This window comes from Ambystoma mexicanum, chromosome 3q, assembly GCF_040938575.1.
Source record: "Ambystoma mexicanum isolate Mex_15411 chromosome 3q, UKY_AmexF1_1, whole genome shotgun sequence".
Classification (NCBI taxonomy): domain Eukaryota; kingdom Metazoa; phylum Chordata; class Amphibia; order Caudata; family Ambystomatidae; genus Ambystoma; species Ambystoma mexicanum.
In genome coordinates, this window is record NC_090926.1 from 1,052,784,763 (window position 1) to 1,052,806,319 (window position 21,557).

General features: G+C 49.1%; 1 protein-coding gene across 1 annotated transcript; it reads left to right on the forward strand.

Annotated features, from left to right (window-relative positions):
- Positions 1–12,963: 12,963 nt before the first annotated feature.
- On the forward strand, positions 12,964–17,545 carry SOCS3 (suppressor of cytokine signaling 3). Its single transcript, XM_069655243.1, has 2 exons — positions 12,964–13,290; positions 14,469–17,545. The coding sequence occupies exon 2, from the start codon at positions 14,550–14,552 to the stop codon at positions 15,159–15,161; it is 612 nt and encodes a 203-aa protein (XP_069511344.1). The 5' UTR covers positions 12,964–13,290; positions 14,469–14,549; the 3' UTR covers positions 15,162–17,545.
- The last annotated feature ends 4,012 nt before the right edge of the window (positions 17,546–21,557 follow it).

Here is a 21,557-nt window from a genome sequence, read left to right on the forward strand (position 1 = left end):
GAAGGGTGGAGGATTTTGGGGCTGGAAATTGGGTGGATACCTGGGGAAAAAGTTCTGCCCAGGATTTGGAGAATTTCTGCCCTCCTGTGGGAAGTTAGGAGGGAAGTTCCCTGGGTTAGGTGCTTGGCTGGATCCCCCCCCTTGGGCTGGAGGAGTCCACACATAACCCAGGATGGGTCTGTTTCCCTTGTACCGGGGGCTTACATAATCAGGAGAGCGAGGGACCCCATTTGTGGGGCTGCCTCCCTGGCTCCCTGTCTGTGACTGGCCCGAGGACCTTCTGGGCCTAGTATTATTAGGTGCAGGTAGGTTTTTAGGCCCCCCATCTCCAAATCCAAAACGGGGGCAACCTTTACCTCTGCCACCTTGGCAGCAGCAGGGGTGCTGTTAGTTTTGGGGTTTTTGGGCTGGTTTTTGTTTTCCACCGGTTTCTGCACCTCGTAGATGCGGGTGGCTTGTTCAATGACCCATTCTAAAGATCTTTTCTCATGAAAATCTCTCACGAGCTGGGTCATTATGTATTTGGGCAAGGCATGGAAAAACGTATTAACAAATTCTCTGCTGTCTGTGCGCACCCTTCTGGTGGTCTGCGCAAAGGCACGTTTCAGTTCTTGCACAAACTCTTGTGGGGCCTGATCCTCCCCACACTGCAAATTGTAGGCTGCCTTGCGAGCCTCTTGGGGATTTCTGTGAACAGAAAAATGTTTTAATATGGCCGCCCTATAGGTGGACCACCTGGAATGATTTTGGTCCTCCAGCCCTGCAAAGAAACTGGAGTACTCTGGGGAGAATGTCCACTTTACATATTGGGTACAGCTTTGGCTGTCCTTCAAATGAAAAGTCTCCATCATTTGCTCATAGAGCCCCAAGTGTTCCCAAACAGAGTACTTGGCGTTCTTATGATAAGGCGTGATGACACTCCTGATTGCCTTAATCTGTTTCAATGGGTCCTTAATCAAGGCCCTTTTTGCCTTATTGGCCTTTTTGGTTCGGGTAACCCTTGTCCATTCATCTTCTGACTCAGAGGCACTGCTCCCAGAGGTTCCCGTCTGTTCTTCCAGGTTTTCCCAGATTCTGCGAGCCTGGGAATGGCTGGCAGAATGTGGGGACCTGGTCTCCTGCGTCCTGTACCGCTCGGAGGAGTCTTCAGATCCCTCCTTGCTGCCAGGATTTGATGGGTACCCCCCCCCACTGACCTAACTGGGCAGAGGTTTTCAGGATGCCCTTAATGGGCCTACTCACCTGGGGTTCCCCATCAAATTGCACTGTGCTTGGGTGCCCATACCCGGATGCCCGCCCATCCATTCCTGGGAGGTACTGGCCTATGAGCCCCATGCTTCTGGCTGGATAGTAATCTGCCATCCCTGTGGCCCTGTGCTCATGTGCGCCAGGGGACATGGGGGTGGCAGAGTCCAGGGACTGAGAGAAATAAAGGCCTCTGGTACTAGGGCTCCTGGGGTTATGCTCAGGAGTTTCTCTTTCCCAGCGAACCTCATCTCTATCCGCCCCTGCTCCCTGTTGCAATGCAAGAGCCTGCACCTTCAGTTCCTCAGTTAAGGCCTTACTAGACTCTATCAGTCTCTCCTGCATCGCTACCTGTTGTTGGAGCCTATCATTGTGCTGGCAGAGAGCCTCATTCTCTCTCTGCGTTTCCTGATTGGTCCTGGAGCACTGGGCCATTCTTTGCTGCAGGAGGGTTACCTCCTGAGCTGTGTCCCTATTGGCCTGCTCCTGTCTTGCCAGAGCATCCTCCACCTTCCTGGTGTGCTCTAACAAGTTCTGGTGTTCTTTTTGGAGGTCACCCAGTCCCTGGAGGGCCAGGTGATTTTCTTCCATTTTCCTTTTTAAGTGGCAGACTTCCTGGCCTAAGGTATCCCTTTCCTGACTAAGAGCCTGCATCTGTGCCGCCAGGTCGTCCCTTTGCCTTTGGAAGGCACCAGCTTTCTGGCGCTCCTGATCAAACTCTGCCTGGGTATCCAGGTCTTTCAGGATCAGTTTATTGCTCTCTGCCTTCTCCCTATCTAGGTGGCTTTGCAGGGTGACTACCTGCTCAGCACATGCCCTATTGAAGTCTAACTGTTGCTCCAGCTTTTTCTGGCTCTGCAGTAGGGAGTCCAAACCTTCTTGGTACTCCTTCTGCAAGGCCAGAAATCTGTTATCCTGGTCAGCCTTTTCCTGTTGCAGGATGTCCATATCCCTCTTTATTTTAATGATGTGCTGTCTACTCTCATTTTCTGACTCCTGGCTCCCCTGCAGCCTCTGCTCAGAAGAGACCAGGTCAGATTGGACCTTCTCTAACGCCATCTGTCGCTTATTCGCCAGATCTTGGCTTTCCGTACATTTATCCTGCATGTCTCCCATATATAGGTACAGGTATGCCGCTATCCTAACCATCTTGTCTTGTTCATCCTTAGCTTTAGGAGCCATGTATAGTTCACTCAGGGCCACATGTAGGGGACCCTGATCTCTCCATATATCTGACCCTGTTTCCGTGACCTGTTGCGTGATGGCCTGCAACCAGACTATGCGGTCCTGGTGAGTCCACTCACCTCTCACAAATAACTTATGTAAGAAGTGCTCTCTGGCTATTTTCATGTCTACTAAGGTCGTCATTCTAGAGATTGGTCTCTGTCCTGACTTACAGAAATTAGTATTTTATTTTTGCAAAACAGACCTTTTTCTTAGAGCGTTCCTTTGAGGAGTGCTTTACAGCGTAACACAGCGTGGTGATCCGACCGGATATGTGTATCTGGTCAGCTGGCACGCTGTATTAATCTGCACAAGTGATAGATCTAACCCAAACCTCCGGCACGAGCCCCCAATTTGTAAGAGGATTCAATTCAACACTACAGCTAAGTCAATGCCTAGTCTGGGATACTGAATGGAAACCCTTATTGATATATCTTTATGTCCAGTTCATGCGTTCTGGATGACTACCCCTATATAACACCCCTCCCTTGGAATCCCTCTGACCCCACTGAGCCAAGAAGTAGTTCTGTTTTGCAAGTTAAAAGGTTTATTTGATAATTTAAACAATAGATATATATATCACACTTTAGAATAAATTAATAATTGAATAGCACACTTAATCTGATATGATAAAGATTAACAACGGAGAATCTGGCACTAGCACACCTCTTTATAATCGCTAAGGAGTTGACATGAAATGGATAAGGTAGCACACTGGTAAGTAGGGACAGAAGAATAATGTGATAGAGAATGCTTTATAGAGTTCAAATGGATGCAATGTTGAATGAAAGTCAGTACAGAAAATACTCAATATGATTTCAACAAAACAATGTAATCACTTTTCTCTGGCAATCCACTCCCCCCCTTTATGCAATGCAAGGAAATGGAAGGAAGCACACAGTTCTCAGAAATGCAATCAAATGTGATTCAGTTCACCCCAGCAAGCTTGGACTACAGAAGTTTAAAACACAGGCCCAAAATGCTTTTATATGTGCTGGCAATGAAGTGAAAAATATGCTAAAATGCTTTTAATTCCCTCTAGAGGTTCTAGGTGAGTGAAATATACTTGGGATGAGTTCAGGCTCACTTTAGCAAGGATCTAGGAGTAATTGGTAGGTTAAACGAATTTTTGGCAAATGAAAGCAAGAAAACTGCTGTTTTCACACATTGAGAAATTTGCAAATCGCGGCAAAATTTACGAGTGCGTCTTTCGCGATTACGGCAAAACTATAGGGGGTAGGAATGCGGTTCTAGGGTCATAGAAAAGCCACGATTCCCAGCTTTCAGAGGAAAGTTACTGCAAGTCTCTAGCACAAACGGTCACGGAGATATGAGCGATTAAATAAAGGTCGTTTTTCAGATTTGAAATTTTAAAGTTCAAAAAGACAAGTGCAGCTTGCAACTAGAAAATGACAGGTGACAGCTTTGCAAATGACAGGTGACAGTTAGGAGGCAGTTCTACTTAGATTAAATAGATTGAATTATATTATTTTAACTAAGAGATTGGTTCTGCACAGTTTGCTAGGTACTCACACTATATTCTTGAATTAAATGGGCCTCGCCAAGGATCTGGTCAGGTTTTAGACTGGACTCTGGTCTCTGCACTTCACAGTGATCTGGGTCAGCTCTCTCTCTCTCTCTGGATTCTGGAGATTGATGGATTTGAAGTCTGGATCTTTCTGCACAGCTTTCTCTAGAGATTGATGGAGGTAAGTATGGATTTTCCGGCAGAGCTTCCAGCTGCAAATGGATTTGAAGGTCCCTATCTGTCCTGTCTGTCTGCTTTTATCTGTTTTTAAAATGGGTGTGTGTGCAGCATCACTAGACCCTACCCCTCTCCACTTGCCATTGGCCCAATTCTCCCCTCTCCCATGATTGGGGGAGCTAAGTTGTGTCAGAGTGATGTCATTTTACAGCCTGCAGAAAGTCCACTCCTCCTGTCAACTTGCACACAAATCTAGATTTGAACCAAATACATATTTACAGAGGTACATATTGTTTTAAAATCATATGCACCCATCATGCATTACAGGAGGTATCCCCTGTTCAAACTCTGCTCTTCCTGGGGGCTTGCATTCAGAAATGGCACATATTTCACTTTTTAACTGATTTTGCAATATCGGACATTAACCCAAATTTACACACATGTGCGCAAGGAGTATGGACATTAATTGATGAAGTGTCAGATTTTTAACATGCATACATTTAGAGTAATATCCTCTTTTCCGCTAAAACCCCCCTGAACATACCACCGGTTCTAAAAACCTGTTAAAATGTGGGCAGAAAAATCACAAGAATTATGGTATCATTTATAAAATTTTCACAAGTCCGCTCTATGAATGATCCATCTTTTTAGAGTTATGTTCTGGCCCCAAAGGGGTGTGGTTTCCCCCCAGCACAAGGTTGAATTTCTGGTTTTTCCAGTTCTGCCAAGCCAGCTTGCTCTCACAGGCAGTGCCCCTCCCCTGTCCTTCCAGGAGGAAGCTCCATTTACGACTCCCGCCAATAAAACATTTGCCTGAGTCAGGACAGGGCTTTGTTCAGAGCTCCTGTATTCTGTGGGGGCTCCCCTTAATTCAATTATCAGAGAGATGGCATATCCATAGTGTGGCCAGCAAAAGGCAGATAGGCCTGGGAACACAGCTGTGACTCAAGTTTCACTCCTGATGGGGGGTAGTTGCCAGGCAAAATTGGAATCTCTTTAAGCCAGTTTTTAGCTACATGTCATTTCTGTTCCCCAGTTTTCTGCATTCAAATAAAACTAAACATGTTTACATATGCAGCTAGAATGCTGATTCTAAGTTTAAAATTATGACATTTAAACAATTGAAACCTATGTGACACTCAAAAGTAGGTCACTCAGTCAATTTAAACATAAAATTTTAGATTTTTAGTGTATTTCAGTCCAAATTTACTTAAACTGCTGAAATCCACAGCTCAGCCAGTCTTGTTATAAACCTTCAAGTCACTTCAGAATATAACTTTACATTGGATCCACCTCTCAGTAAGTCTTTCTTTGGCTTGCCTTGGGTTCATTTATTCAGTTTTACACAAAAAAATAAAATCTGGTGTTGTTTTAAAACGCCGGCTTTTGGATAGTGGTGAGTACTGGTACTGCACCCCTTTTTGGGATTTAAGAAAATGAATTCCCAACAGTTATGGGTTTGCTTTTGGCAATCAGCATTGCCATTCCCAATGGTTTCAGACTACTGTGTGGGTAGTCCAATGGTGGTTTTAGGCAGTGTCCTTCTGTGCCCATAACATCGGCAAAAATGAGTGGCAGCCTATTCTTCATGCATTTCCCTGTGCATTTTCTGGGAAGCTCTGGCCATCATGATGTTTTCCATGTCAGTACTGCACAGTTTTGAGGTAGGGCTTGGATGCGTGGATAAAAACATCCCACAGCTTTCTGTTGCCCCTGCTCCGATCATTGTACAGGGTGAAGACGAATATGAAGTGCATGCTATACTGGACAGCCGTCTGCATCACGGAGTACGTTCCTACCTGATTGATTGGAAGGGTTACGGTCCCGAGGATAGGACTTGGGAACCTGCCTCGAATCTGCATGCACCCCGACTCCTGAGGGCCTTTTGGTTAGAAAGGTTGCGTGCCCGCAGGGGTGGTCGCCCTTTGCGGGGGGGTACTGTCATGCCCCGCATCCCAGTTTCTGGAAGCCTGCGGGCGTTTATTTCCAGGTGGAAACTGCCCTGGCGACTGTTTACAGCCCGGGGGACACGCCGCACTACAAGGTCCAGAATTCCATCTGTTCATGATCACGTGATCCACCCGTACCGTGCCTTGCGTTTTGGACCAGATGCCAGTACTTAGCACGGCTTGTCCCTGTAACGGGTGCTTCTAAAACTGAGTAATCAGTTTGAGTGATCGAATTCCTGTTATCCTGATTCCTGTGTTATTACAGACCTGGCTTTGCTCCAAGGACCTTTCCCAACGTTTTTTCCCTACGATTTCTGGCTCCAGACCCCTCGGCTGTTCCCCTTGGTAATCAAACTTTTGGCATTCTAAACGGATTTTTGTTCCTCCTGCTCCCATTTGTTGTGGCGTTTGGACCTTGCTAACCTCCAGTGTAACGCATGGCAGGTTATTAAGGAAAACCTAAACTAGACTTCTGTTTACGTTTCTTTCTCTCCACTGGCTACTATTCCTGCATGGGTTTTCTGACTTCCTTTACTACCACGTATTACATTTTTGGATTGCTCAACAAAGCTGCCTGCATCACAAGAAAACAACGCTCTACATGCTGAAGTGATTAAACGGACGCTCTCCTGTTTATCGTGGTCACTTCTTGGATTGGCTATTTCTCACGTGGGGACGCTTTGCTGTTATTGTTGGGGATTTTTTGGACTACATTTAGTTGCGCCCTCGTGCCGTTCGGGTTAGGTGGATCATTGCACAGACTTCATTCAACTGAGACTTTCTTCCTTCCTCATCTGGTCATCACCCTGCTGAACTTCCATAGGTACACTGGACTTCCTTTCTGGCTAAGCAGCTAAGAGAGGGTTGATTACGGGTGGGCTAACACTGCACTTTGGTAGCTCTTTGACTGCTATCCTGAACTATCATTTCTCTTTGTTTCCCTAGCTCTGTTGTCGCGGCGCCTGCCTTTTCACTCAAGCCCCTGGCCTGTTAGTTTTAGTGTACTTTCTACAAGCTGCGCTCTTGGGGGGAAAGTCTTGTGTACATTGCGATCAAGATATTACAGAACCATCTTGGTGACAGTCCAAGATATCCCAGAGTGAAGGGGCTCCCGAAAGTAGATGCTGACCTTTTATCCTTTATAAGTCTGTATCCTTTTTCCGATTTGTGATAAAGTTGTGACACCTACTTTACGGATTTCTTGTGTTGTTTGCAAGGCCTCTTATGGTCTTGGCCCTCTGTTCCTTATTAGGTCATTGTCTCACTACATACATACTTGCACTCTTCATTCTGGGGCTGCTCTTCTCTTATAGGCCCCATCCCCTCACAGAAAAGGTTAGTCGGGAGCCTTGTCTGTGGAGCTCGCCTGGCTGCCATGTTCTGTACTGTTTTAATGATCTGTCCTAAGATCTGGCCATCTTTTAAAACAGTTCTGTATTTTCCTTTTGCTTCAGCGGTCTCTCACGGTGCCGAGAGAATTCTGGGTGTGCAGGCGCTCTACAAAACTTTAGACATAAACATAGGTGGCTGGTAGGGTTATGGATTGGGAGGTACACGGGCAGCCTGTGTGTAGGAGGCAATGGATTGTGAAGGAGGGCTGAAAGGAGCAAGTGCACGTGCGGTGTAATGATAATGATGTCTTATTTATATAGCGCTTTCCCCAAAGCACGTTAAAGAGAATATATTTGCACACAATTATGAGATAACCGACGTTGGTTCTCTTTTATGGAACTCGAAGGATGAAGGGCGGAGTTGGCCTTGTCGGTATTCAAACCTGCACCTACAGATCACACACAGATTGCAGCAGTGAGAGCTCAACCCACTGAGCTATTTTACAGTTGCAGGTGTAGAAAGGGTAGTGGGGGGCATGGGATAGGAGGGAAGCAGTTGGGAGGGCTCTCTGGAGCAGCATATTTTAAGGCACCGTTAAGGGTGTAAGTGGGTGTAACAGGCCTGGCAGTGCAAGGGCAGAGAGGGTGGTGGAGCTAAGGGGGTAGGAAGGTTTGGAGGCCAAGAAGGATTTAGTGGTGTATTAGGGGTGCAATCAGTTAACGAATCAGTGAAGTACCGAGGTCATGATGAGTACAGGAGGTGCAGCGGCTGTCGAGTTTTTAGGAGGAGCAGGAATGTGTAGTGATGGAACATGGAATTAATCATGTTTTTATTTATATTATTCAGTTATAAAATAACTTAACATTATTCATTTTATCACAACGCACAAAAAGAAAACAGACTCAAATGACATTATATTTCTTATAAAAAAGCAAATCCTTCTAATACAATCAATATGACACAGTAAGATTTGTTAAAATACACTATAAATGACAAGCAAATTCATTAGAGTCATAAAATGACACCAATGCTTAAGTTTACCGTCGATGACGGTAAACTATATCTGTAGTGATTCTAAAAAACCCAATTACTGATAGTACAATAGAGGTAGTGCTTCCGGCCAGGCAATAACTCCACACCATTTGTTTCTCACCCATATCTAATGAATTGTTACTTTTTTTAAAAAATGGGTCGTTCTCTTACCCTGGATTGCGGGGGGTAAAAATCATGTTTCTTTCAGTGATCCTGTAAGAAAATCTGCAGTTTGCTCACACAGTAAAAGACCACATCGCACCTGCACCTCCTTCGTAAAAACCAGATTCCACTTGAACCTTAGAGAAGGCTGCCAGACACTTTTATCCAGATACTTTGCCAGATATGGGGCCGAGACCCCAGCTTTTTTATAGTCAAGAACAAGAGGTTGTAGGGTTTCATAAGAGTGCATTTCGTCCATGGTAATTGCCCAATCAATCTCACGGAGAACCTGCTGCACTCGCCCTAGATTCTCAACTAGATCATCATAGGGTAGCCCTATTTTCTCAAGCCTGATGGAACACCGGCTGGAAAATTCGGAAACAAAGGAACCCCCTTTCGCAACTGAAATATTCTTTCGATCACTAAAAAGGGAATTCTTCACGGGAACTAAAATCTTGTAAAAGAGGGAAAGAAACTTCCACTGAGCCCGGCATTCCAGTCAACACGATCCAAGCTCATATCTCATTGCCACTACCGGAACGGAACTAGGTATTCGGAGAGACCGCCTCCAAATCATTCCCTCCAGAAGCAGCAATACATCTAAGATCCAAATACCATATACAATCTTAGGGGCTATTTTTCTCTTATCCAATTTGAGAAATCTTTCCAACCCTAGAGTCCACCCTGCTCAGTTGATTGGACAGTGTATTTACACACATGTTAAACCACGTGTGTACTCTCGGTGTAATTGGGAAGCCGAGATAAAGAAAGCCATATACTATTAATAATCGTTCGCAACCCACTCGCCGGGTAAAACAAGCGGTTATCTTTTTTTCGTGCCCTGCATGGCCTTTGTTTTAGAAGCATCTACTGTAAAGGAGAGGGTGTGTGCATACCCAGTGAAAGCTGTACGCAGATGTTACAGGCCAATCTGTGTGCAATCGGACAGGAGAAAGTCGTCTGCATAAGCCAGGCATATTGGTTTAAGCTTGTGTATTTTCGGCAGGGCAAATGCAGCAGCTTTAAGACAATCTCCAATGTCCAATATATAGATATTAAACAGGCAGGGGGCCAATACGTAACCCTGCCGGACTCCCCTAAATGTAGGCACAGTACGAGACAAAGATCCCGCCTGCTTCAGTGTAATCTGAACATTCGAACCCTCATGCAAACTAATTATCAGACGCAATAAACCTTGTGCAATCCCCATTTTTTTTCAATTTGGCCAACAACAGCCCTCGATCTACAGCGTTGGAAGCAGCAGATAGATCAATGGTAGCCACAAATACTGACTCGTATTTTCAAGACCATACCCGTCTCCAAATAGATTGTAACATGAACCCATTAAGCGGGTAAACCAAGAATGTTCGAAAGCCAGTCTGACACTTTTGGATCTTTCCCAGACTACTTTGCCAGATCTCCAGATGTTCCAGCAGTAAAGCCGAAAAGACCGTACCGTCAGCGTCGAGTGGTCGAGTATGGCTAATGGCCGGTCATTTTGCTCATTAGATGGGGGCCTTTCTTAAAAAGATTCACAATATATGCCAAGGCCCATGATTGCAGGAAACAATAATAATCAGCCACATGTTTATCGCCTTAAGTGCTAAGGACGAGTATGCTCGTCCCATTTGCATAAACTTGCATAGTGATCAGTATTTAAGTGGTTAAACAATACAGCCAACATAGCAGCCAATGCAGCTGGATGACCCTTAGACAGAAATGTCGATAGTTGGTATGCTCCCACGGCTCGGGAAGTACTGATTTTAGTAATCAGCAATCAATTCTTCAACGTGATCTTTCTCAACCCTCAATTTCCCGCCTCCATCTCTCAGCGAGTCAGAAACACATTCATGCCTTCCCTGCACTAAAGGGCAAAGCAGATAATTTCCGAAAATGGGTTACCCAATCCTCCTCGGAAACTGCATTAATCTGTCAGGGTGCTTGAGGGGTTTCTGGGTCGTTAAGCAATCTTCAAAAGGTACGCAAATGAGTATTTCTCAACACCCAACGCATGGATGCTGCATCACGCCAAGTTCTAATAGCACGATTGCCCCCGAGCCGATTCTTATCGGTCTGTTTCAGTTGTTTAATTTTGCAACACAATTCCTGTTGCATATGCCCCATCCGTCTCTTTAGGTTTTTTTTATCTGAGCTCTCAAATCTCTTTTCCCGCCAGCTACCTCAGCGTCATAACCCCCTCCACCCCCCAGCATCAGGTGCTTCCTTCCTGAACTGCGCATAACCCCTTTCACAACAACCTCACTCGTTTCCATAAGATCTTCCAGAAATTCCCTATACTTAGGCACAGACAAAATTTTGTATAACCAATCCCGAGACACGAGATTAAGGTTGTTTGCAAGCGTCTTCCTGACGCGCAACACTGTACCCAGATTCCAGTAGATCCTATTCCCAGCCTGATTTGGCCTTAGTCCCACACACATAGAATCTGGGACTCCCCCATTCGCCTTGACAACATCGAAGCTGGTTGATAAAGTGTAATGGCCACTGCAATCTGTTCTGACAATGTCAAGACATTTGCATTTTTCCAGCAGATGTAGTCAGTGGTCAAAGTGAGCGGAAGCGGTTTTTATTTTAAAAAGAAACCGTTCCAGAGTGGTTTCGTTTTAAAATAAAAGTGTAGGAAGCAGTTGAAACTTGAACTTCCGGTGCCCTGCACTGGACGTTCCCTTAAAAAGCAGGTTCATGTGGTTTGCGGTTTGCATCGTGCATGGGTGGGGGTGTGGCGATGGGGTTTGCAGGGATGGGTGCAGGCCAGTAGGGGACATAGTTCCACTACTTCTTTTCGTACACTTCGACCACTGAATGTAGTCCAAAATGGATGCGTTACCCCATTAAACCAAGTATCATTACTCGGAACATCTCCCGTTATGGACCCATGTAACATATACAAGCCAAGAGCACACAGAGTCTTCCACGTGTATAAGCATTCCGTTCTTTCCCCGCTTTTAGGGAGAACAATTTCCTTTCTGAATTAGGTGAAGGACAGTTTACATTCAAATCCCCCGAGAAAATGACTCGACCGCTAGGGAAGGAATCGCAGCATTCCACGAAGCCCCATCCAAGTCTCCAACTCCCCGGTGCCCGTGCGCATTCAGTGTTAGATCATCTCACATGAGTCGCCAGGACGCCACAACATACGTGCCTTGAGTTAATGATCGACATGTCCCTGCCCACATGGGCGACCCGCTTCCCCCGCGCTTAGCTTCCCGAGAGCTGACTACAGATCCGTCAAGAGCCGGAATCTTCAAGAGCCAAGTCTCCTGATTGTGTGCGTTTTCGGGTAAAGCCCCACATCCACATTGGTTCTGGAACATGCAGGGAGTACGCGTGGGTGGGGAATAATGGGCGGGGTGGAGGGGGTTGCAGTGGGGTGAATGGTAGTCGGAGAGAAACAGGGCCCGAGGGGTCATTCAAGGGGCATGAAGTCAAGGACGGGGTCAGGGCCTTTCAACTCTTTCAGTTGACAGGGGCCCTGGGCCTCAGGGGGCCCGCAGCTGCCCCCATTTTGGCAGTCTTTTGACCAAGCAAAATACGACAATTGAAGACATTGTTCAGGCTCTGGATTTGCTGAATATTTACAGATATCTAGCAAGATTATTTTAAAATAGTTGCCTTCATCCTGCGGTTTCGAACGTGTGTTTAATACCGGTTCATTAGATGTTTTGTGTTTCGGCTCCCCCGTGACACTCTGCAGCTATTAACCCCCTTGCCGCATTCCTTTATGTATCCACTATCATCTAAGCACCGCACACTGATTTTCCCAGTGGTAGGCAAGAGCGAGATCCAGGCAGGAGCCCTAGCACACGCATATGGCCCTGTGGGGATGGGGGGAGGGAGGGCAGCGATATTCAGGGGCGGTGAGGATTAGTTCAGGTGAGAGAAGCAGAGCCCTGCTGGGGGCGCTGTGGCCAGGGCAGGGTAATGCGCGCATGGAAGACGGGCTCCGGCAGCGGGGGTTGCAGGGAGTTCGCTGCAGCGAGGCCTGGGGTACCTCGGCTGAGCAGGCACAGGGTGGCTGTGGAGGCTAGGAAGTGCAGGAAGCAGTGAGCAGGAGCAGTGCAGCAGGCCGTCTGGTGCAAGGCAGGAGATACTGTGGGCCGGGGAGGCGCGGTCGCTGGCCGGTGCCAGTAATGGGCGGCGCCTCCCCCTGTCCCTATGCCCGCATTTCCCTGTTTCCCTTTCAGAGCTGCTGAAGTGAGTAACATTACCAGAAGAAGCCGTGTTCCAGGAAGGAGGGGGAAGAGTGGGGGTTCTTGCGGGCGGAGCCAGGGGCGGGCCTGGCCATTGAAAAGACGGCGCGGCTCTACTCCACTGCTATTCGCTTCTGCGACTTTACAGACAACGATACCCGGGCACCACGCAAACTACCGGGCACCGCCGCTGGGCACAAGCAAGACCCACTGGGCAGAGGCAAAGCACTATTGCCGCACACCTTCTGGATCTCTGGACTGCAGCCACATCAGCCCTGGTTGCCACTGCAGTGGACGTCCCGCACACCTGGACACAGGGCACACCTGGGGGGTCCAGGTGAGCAGAGTTGAGGGGGAACCAGCCAGCAGCCTTTGGCAGACATTCCCTGGCACGGACCTTTTGGCAAAGGACCAACTTCCACAGCAGCAGGTAAATTCATTGATGCTTTTGTGGTGATGTGCACCCGCTGCACGCGTCTTCCAGCGCATGTAGGGTGAGCGGGGAACCGCATATTTCAACCAAGGGGGTAGGGGCACCGCGCTGGGCACTGTAACTTGTCCCTGCTCGGCATTACAACCCAGCCCTGCCAGGCAATGTAACCTGTTCTATGGCCGTGTCGCTGCGGCCAAGCAAACTAGTGCCCAACTTGCGGGCACCACAAGAGAAGCGCGTGACACACAGTTCAGAAAACTGTGGGGGCGGGGGGAACAGCACTAAAACCCGCCTCTCTAGTCTACAACACCCTAGAACCCACTGGGGCAGCTCTGCCGGGAAGTTCGGTGCTGTTCCAGCACAGCTGCCATGCTGGGAAACGGTGATTAACATAGAGCCCTGGGGGGCGGGGCGCCCGCGATGTCCAATGAGCGGTCACGCGTCTTCCTGCCGAGAAGTGATGGCCCTGCACTAGCTTAAGACGCCGCTCGGGGGGGGGGGCAGGCATTCCAGTTGCGCTGCTGCGTGGGTGGCATGCTGGGGTCTGTATGGGGCTTTCATCTGACAATGCCAAGTGGTTGGGACGTGTGCATTAGGAGCGTGCATGCGGTGTATGGACGGGGCCGCGTAGCTGATGTTGTGTGGGGCTGCGTGTGTGGGGTTGTATGTTGGGGGTATGTCGCGGTTGTGGGGGTTTTTCGCTTGCATGCTTGCGAGTGTTTCTTTGAGGTTACGGGGCTCGCATGACTGGAGTGTGGGTTCCTAGCTAAGGGGTCGGTGACCAGGCTCGGACTGGCCTATCGGGCAATAGGCCCATGGCCGAACCAAAAACGAGAAATGCTAGTTTGGGCCCTTTTTTGGAGGTAAAAGTGGGCCACCTTTTTGGCCAATGTGGGCCAGTTTGATGAGTTACCCCTGTGTGTGACTGGAATTATAGGGTTGGTTGTGTGTCTGTGGTTACCAGGCCTTACACCTGCTGCCACAATGCCACATGCACCCCTTGGGATGGCGACCGATGTTCTAGTGTGCATGTGTGGGTCAGGCTCTGGCTGGGGTTAGCCTCTGGAATCGTGTGAATGGAGTGTGCTGGTTGCACAGGGGGACCCGGGTTAGTAGGTTGGCGGGATGGAGGGGACAAGGAATGTGGAGTCTAACTCTCTGCCCCTCTCTTGCAGCCGCCTGCGGAGCCTCCTTCCAGCCCCTGGACCCGGCTGCCCGGCGCCGCCACTCCGGCGCCCAGGCTGGCGCCCAACGCCATGGTGACGCACAGCAAGTTCCCGGGGATGAGCCGCCCGCTGGACTGCACGCTGCGCCTCAAGACCTTCGCCTCCAGGAGCGAGTACCAGCTGGTGCTGGGCGCCGTGCGCAAGCTGCAGGACAGCGGCTTCTACTGGGGCACGGCCACGGGCGGCCAGGCCAACCTGCTGCTTAGCAGCCAGCCCGCCGGCACCTTCCTCATCCGCGACAGCTCGGACCGGCGCCATTTCTTCACGCTCAGCGTCAAAACCGACCTGGGCACCAAAAACCTGCGCATCCAGTGCGAGCAGTGCAGCTTCTTCCTGCAGACGGACCCGCGCAGCACGCAGCCCGTGCCGCGCTTCGACTGCGTCCTCAAGCTGGTGCATCACTACATGCCCGGAAGTGGCCTGGAGGCGCCCGCCAGCCCGGGCGCCAAGCGGGCCTACTTCATCTACTCGGGGGGCGAGAAGATCCCGCTGCTGCTCATGAAACCCCTGCCCTCCAGCGTCTCCACCCTGCAGCACCTGTGCCGCAAGACGGTCAATGGGCACCTGGAAGCATGCGACAAAAGGGCGCAGCTGCCCGCGCCCATCCGGGAGTTCCTGGAAGAATACGACGCCCCGGTGTAGGGGTCACGTCCGGCCCCTGGAGGAACCGATGAAGAAGATCCCTGAAACGCTCAGAGAGGCACCAAGGGACGGCGCAGCGGGCTCCCAGGGCCCAGACAGGGAAGGAGCCGGAGAAAAGGATGCGAGGGGACCTTTGCACCCATGCACGTCTGGCCTGATGGAGGCCCAGTCACAGGCACGCTCTCATCTCAAGGAGTGCAGTGTGGAGAGAGAGAGAGCTGCTGCAACAGCTTCAGATAACGATGGAGGCTATATGGCCACGGGAAAGGACTCAACCCCCCCAGCCATCCTTTGGGACCGCGCAGGACAGGACTCAACCCCCTTTGGGACCTCAGGAAAGGACTCGCATGCCCCATTTTCCCCAGGGACCACGGGAAAGGGCTGGTGGCACTAGTTTCTCAGCTGAAACACCTTGAATCCCAAGGTTTCATATAATGTTAAGGAACGTGAAAACACGATGGCCAGCAAGTGTGGCATGAGCACAGCTGTGACTTCCATGATCTTATCCTGTGCGTGTCAAGGGGGGTGTTTCACTGCACGAGTGGAGCCTTGGCTCTGAAGGACTGGGCACGTGGTGCCACCATGGCTATGCCTCTGAAAGACTTGTCCCATGGGGCACGCGTGGCACGTGCCTTTTAACGGGATGTTCTATTGTGCTAGTTGAATTTGGGTTGCAAATGCCTTGTTCCGCGACAAGAATGGGGCTATTTCTCAGGAGGACTTGGCTCGTGGCCCTTGTAGACTCTGACCTCTGAAAGACTGGTCTCCTGGCTTTAGGGCCTGTACCTCTAAAGAACATGTTCTATTGCACTAGTGAAGTCTTGGCTCCGGGGAACATGTTCCACGGCACTTGAGCGGCTGAACGAGATGTCACGTTGCACTGGTAGAGTTTTGACATTGATGGACTTGCCTTTGGATCAGACGGTCATGCTGGCGTGGCCGAACCCATGAATGTTCCTCGAAACACTGTTTCACTTTATTCAAGCACTGAAAATGAAAATAAACATGTGTGTACCTGCTTCTGTGGTTACGCTGGACTGGATGCCATGGTCAGGCTGCCATGAAGAAAACCCTAGCACTTACCTCTAACTCTAGTGTGGCTGAGGGCTGCCTCTTCCCTGCCCTCCACAGAAGAGCCCTACCTCTTACCTCTAGCACTGCGGGCACAGGCCTTAACCTCTTATTACCTCTGGCACTAAAGCCGATGGGCTTTCTTCTTCTCTGTAGCACTGTAAAGAAGAGGCCTGCTGTTCACATTGCGCCCTGCGGAGTAACCCCCAAACTCTCCCCCCCAGCGCTGCAGGGGACAGCTCTACCTCTCACCTCAGCCATGCAGAGGAGAGCGCTACCTCTCACGCCTGCCAGTGCTGCTCACCTCTGGCACCGCTGGAAAGAGCCTTACTTCACCTCTGGCACTGCCAGTCCCCCCCACCCCACCGTAGCACTCTATGGGCAGAGCTTCACGTCAGACCAGGCCCTTTAGTGGCAAGCGCCATTCTGGGCTGTCCCTTTAGACTAACAAGCACATACAGGAGTTCAACACATCATAGCACACGGTCTGCTGAATGTTTTCTGGTGCCTCACCTGATCCAGTGGGGGTGGGAAGGGGGCCAACACCCACTGGATTACTCTGTGGGACAGCAGTGCCTTTACTCTCGGAGTTCCCACTCAGGCGATGTGACACTGTCCTCAGAGCAGGTACTCGGCTGTAAGAAGTTGGACATTTCTTGCTGCTGGAGGTCTACCTGCACGGGTTGAGCTCAGGTCAAGTACTTGAAGGCGGCTTGTTGCCCCTGTCATCCTGGAGCAAGCCCTGCAACATTGGGAGAGCAGATTGTGGCAGTGCCCTGTGGGTCAAGTAGCTGTGGTATTGCACAGGGTATGTGCTGGCAAGTCAGATTGCAGGGGTATCTGGCGGGGGAGTAGCGGTATATAAGGCAGGGCAGTGGGCGGGGGTTTAGGGTAGGGTACATGGTCTGGTTAGCTGGTATAATGCAAGGCAATGGGCGGGGTTTCAGGTATGACAGGTGGCAGGGATGTTGATCAGGGCAAATGGGCATAGTCCCTGGCATGGCCGAGCACTTGGGTCTTGTAACTAGCAGGGCCGGGGCAGGTGGCTTGGAGTGCCTTCTAGGGTAGGGCTGATAGCACCCGATAGGCTGAAGCCCCGCCACTCCTCTTCTCCTTCACATGGTTTACAAGAAGCTGCCCCGCAGGCGCTCTTCCTCGAGAGATCTCCTCACAACCTTTGACCTCAGATCTCGCCTTAACGCTGCTTGAAGAGTACAGCAGAATACAACGAAATACTCTTTGCACATATTTATATTTATATTCAAATGAACATTTCAATAATTTATAATAAAGATGTCTATTTTTAAAACACAGCTCTGCTTTATATTTGGCTATCACTTTTCTTTCACACGAATGCATGAATGAATGAATGAATGCATATGAGGATATTTGCATCGCACCTCAAAGAGGTTTGCCTCTGATCACAGACACCCATGAAGAAGCTCACTTTTACACACGGGAAACAGATCCAATGACGGATTGGGCACCCGCCCGGCATGCGACAGAGGGCCACCATGTGGCCATGGACCTCACAGGATCACCTTTGGTGCCAAGATAAACTGAATGTTTGGATTGCATTGCCAGAAAGCGGAGCGGTTCCACTGCCACAGACATTAGCAGGCACTAGTTGGTGATAGTCACTGAGCAAATATGCTTACCCTGGGCTCCCCATAGGAAGAGCACCTTTTCTGATGCTGACAACGTTGCCACTATTTGACAAATGGGCATGAACTTTTACCAAAAAAATGTAACCATCGCCTAACTTTTTGAGAAAGTTTCGAAAAGTTCTTTCGTAGATAGCGTGTCTCAAAAGTTTCAAATCCCATTCAAACTGCCATGGCAGAATTGTGCTCTCATCTTCAGCACACAATGACCGGTGGGTGTATTTAAATCCCCAAACTTGGTTAGCATTTGGAGTCTGCGCCGATTTGTGACCTGCACTTCAAATGTGGAAATCCATTCAGCGGCTTGACTCCCAAACTCTTCCATGAAAGCCAGGCGGACCTGCCACATCGGCAACAAAGAACATCAAAGTACAAATATTCCTTTCTCTCCAACGCCCTGACCTGTCTTGGAAACCAGACGTGGTGGCCTTAGGTGCACTGGGCATGACCCTGGACACGGTACCGGCCAGCCAGTCCAGCAGTCACTGTTCCCAGGTACAGCAGCTCCATCTTAGCGTCTCGTGGAGTTGGCATATGACCATTCCCAGTCATTCCTTTGCTCGAGATACATCCTGGCACAGTGACACTGCTTGCAGTGCCTACTAGAGAATACCCTGGGCACAGCAGCACCCACTGCAGTGCCCGCTGCGTTCTGCTTGCCCCCATTCCCACTCACCACTGTCCCTGTACATGGCAATTCCCCATAGTCACTTTTCCCCAATGCCCACTGAGCTTGGTGTACAGCCAGTGCACACTAACACTGCATGAAGGCATGGCCTTGGGCCTTACTCTGGGCATAGTGACCGTCCTGCCAGTGACTGCTGTGTTCAGACATGCCTTTAGCACAGACACCGCACCTCCCAACTTCTCTTCCAAACTTGATATCCAGACACCCAGCAGTTTCTGATTCCACCCCTCCCTCTACCCCGGTTTCTGTGCATGACTTAAAAGTTAACAGAAAATCTTAAACTGAAAAGACATTATGCTTACAGCTCAAAATCTAACAGCAACCAAAATGCACTTGTTATGCTAATAATTGCAACCATAACTCCCCACCGTCATGTCCAGGTCATGACATCAGAATCCTATACACTACAGCCTTCCTCTACACTTTCTGGGTCTTACATTTCAACTTCAGAGGTCAGAATCAACTATCCCTTTTGTGACCCCGTGACCCTCCTGTAACTACTAACACTAAGAAATCCTCTACTAAACGTTTCCCCTTCCGTGGAACACACTCCCATCACTAACCATCCCTTTCCCCAAATCCATTTGCCCTCATCTACAACTTATCTATTCTACTACCCACCTACCCATCCCCTTTATTACCTGTCTCTCCTGTACCCGGTTCCATTTCTACACCCATGCATCGCCCCCACACTGCTCCTTCTACACCGTCTCACTTACACATTTCCACGTCCATACATTGTCTCTTCTGTGCCCAGTTCCATTTCTACACCCATTCATCACACCCACACTGCTCCTTCTACACTGTCTCACACATTTCCACGTCCATACATTGTCTCTTCTGTGCCCAGTTCCATTAATACACCCATGCATCGCACCCACACTGCTCCTTCTACACTGTCTCACACATTTCCACGTCCATACATTGTCTCTTCTGTGCCCAGTTCCATTAATACACCCATGCATCGCCCCCACAATGCTCCTTCTACACCGTCTCACTTACACATTTCCACGTCCATTGTCTCTTCTGTACCCAGTTCCATTTCTACACCCATTCATCACCCCCACCCTGCGCCTTCTACACCGTTTCACTTACACATTTCCACGTCCATACATTGTCTCTTCTGTGCCCAGTTCCATTTCTACACCCATTCATCACCCCCACACCGCTCCTTCTACACCATCTCACTTACACATTTCCACGTCCATACATTGTCTCTTCTGTACCCAGTTCCATTTCTACACCAATGCATCACCCCACACTGCTCCTTCTACACCGTCTCACTTACACATTTCCACGTCCATACATTGTCTCTTCTGTACCCAGTTCCATTTCTACACCCATGCATCACCCCACACTGCGCCTTCTACACCGTTTCACTTACACATTTCCACGTCCATACATTGTCTCTTCTGTGCCCAGTTCCATTTCTACACCCATTCATCACCCCCACACCGCTCCTTCTACACCATCTCACTTACACATTTCCACGTCCATACATTGTCTCTTCTGTACCCAGTTCCATTTCTACACCAATGCATCACCCCCACACTGCTCCTTCTACACCATCTCACTTACACATTTCCACGTCCATACATTGTCTCTTCTGTACCCAGTTCCATTTCTACACCCATTCATCAACTCCACACTGCTCCTTCTACACCATCTCACTTACACATTTCCACGTCCATACATTGTCTCTTCTATACCCAGTTCCATTTCTACACCAATGCATCACCCCCACACTGCTCCTTCTACACCATCTTACTTACACATTTCCACGTCCATACATTGTCTCTTCTGTACCCAGTTCCATTTCTACACCAATGCAGCATCCCCACACTGCTCTTTCTACACCATCTCACTTACACATTTCCACGTCCATACATTGTCTCTTCTGTACCTAGTTCCATTTCTACACCCATGCATCACCCCCACATCTCTCCTTCTACACCGTGTCACTTACACATTTCCACGTTCATACATTGCCTCTTCTGTACCCAGTTCCATTTTGGGCTGACTGCCCAAAGTACCCAGACTTGTCGTTGGTGGAAAAGGTTGCTTTAATGTGACAGGCCGTGGCTTACAAAAACACACTAACCTGGCTCCCTGGCCGTACAGACTAACAGATCAATTAACAATCGCCAAAAATAAATAAATAAACATTTCAAATTCATCACTTCCTGTCCCTTGCTCCCTCCCATCCCCATCAGTTCCTCTCAACCTTCATTCCTGCTTTCTCCCATCTTCTCCTCGAGGCCACGCCCCCCTTCTTCAATACCTCTTCAATACCGCCCCGGGGAACCAATGTGTACTGCGTGCTCCCCGGGGCCCCCTTTGGGTTGACTGCACAAAGTACCCATACTCGTCCTTAGTGGAAAAGGTTGTTTTAATGTGACAGGCCGTGGCTTACAAAAACATGCCAACCTGGCTCCCTGGCCTTACAGACTAACAGATCAATTAACAATCTGCAAAAACAAATAAATAAATAAACAATTCAAATTCATCACTTCCTGTCCCTTGATCCCTCCCCTCCCTCTCAATTCCTCTCAACCTTCATTCCTGCTTTCTCCCATCTTCTGCCCGAGGCCACGCCCCCTCCTTCTTCAATACCTCTTACCCCTCTTTTTACCCCCTGGGATAGCCTGTTCGTGCAAACAGCACTACCCACCTTCCTTACCGCGATGATAATCCTTCGGCTTCATCCAACCATTATTTAACCAACTGGGTCCCCGGCACTAGAAAAACCCTCACCAGAGGTGTTTTTCTGCCCACCCGCCCTAATCTTCCTATTTAACTCTTATTTAATTGTTCCTTCTACCTTCTTCCCCTCCTTTTTTTTTAAACATTCCACACCAACAACTCTGCTCCTAGACATAAAATCCCAAACTTAGATAACCGTTCTTGATTTCCTTGAGTTTTGTAATTCACCCTATTTCCTTTCCTCCAACAATACCCCTTCACGTTGCTCAC

What these genes read in the sequence shown, in the direction of transcription:
- SOCS3 (XM_069655243.1), top strand. Translation starts at nt 14,550, where the DNA reads ATGGTGACGCACAGCAAGTTCCCGGGGATGAGCCGCCCGCTGGACTGC.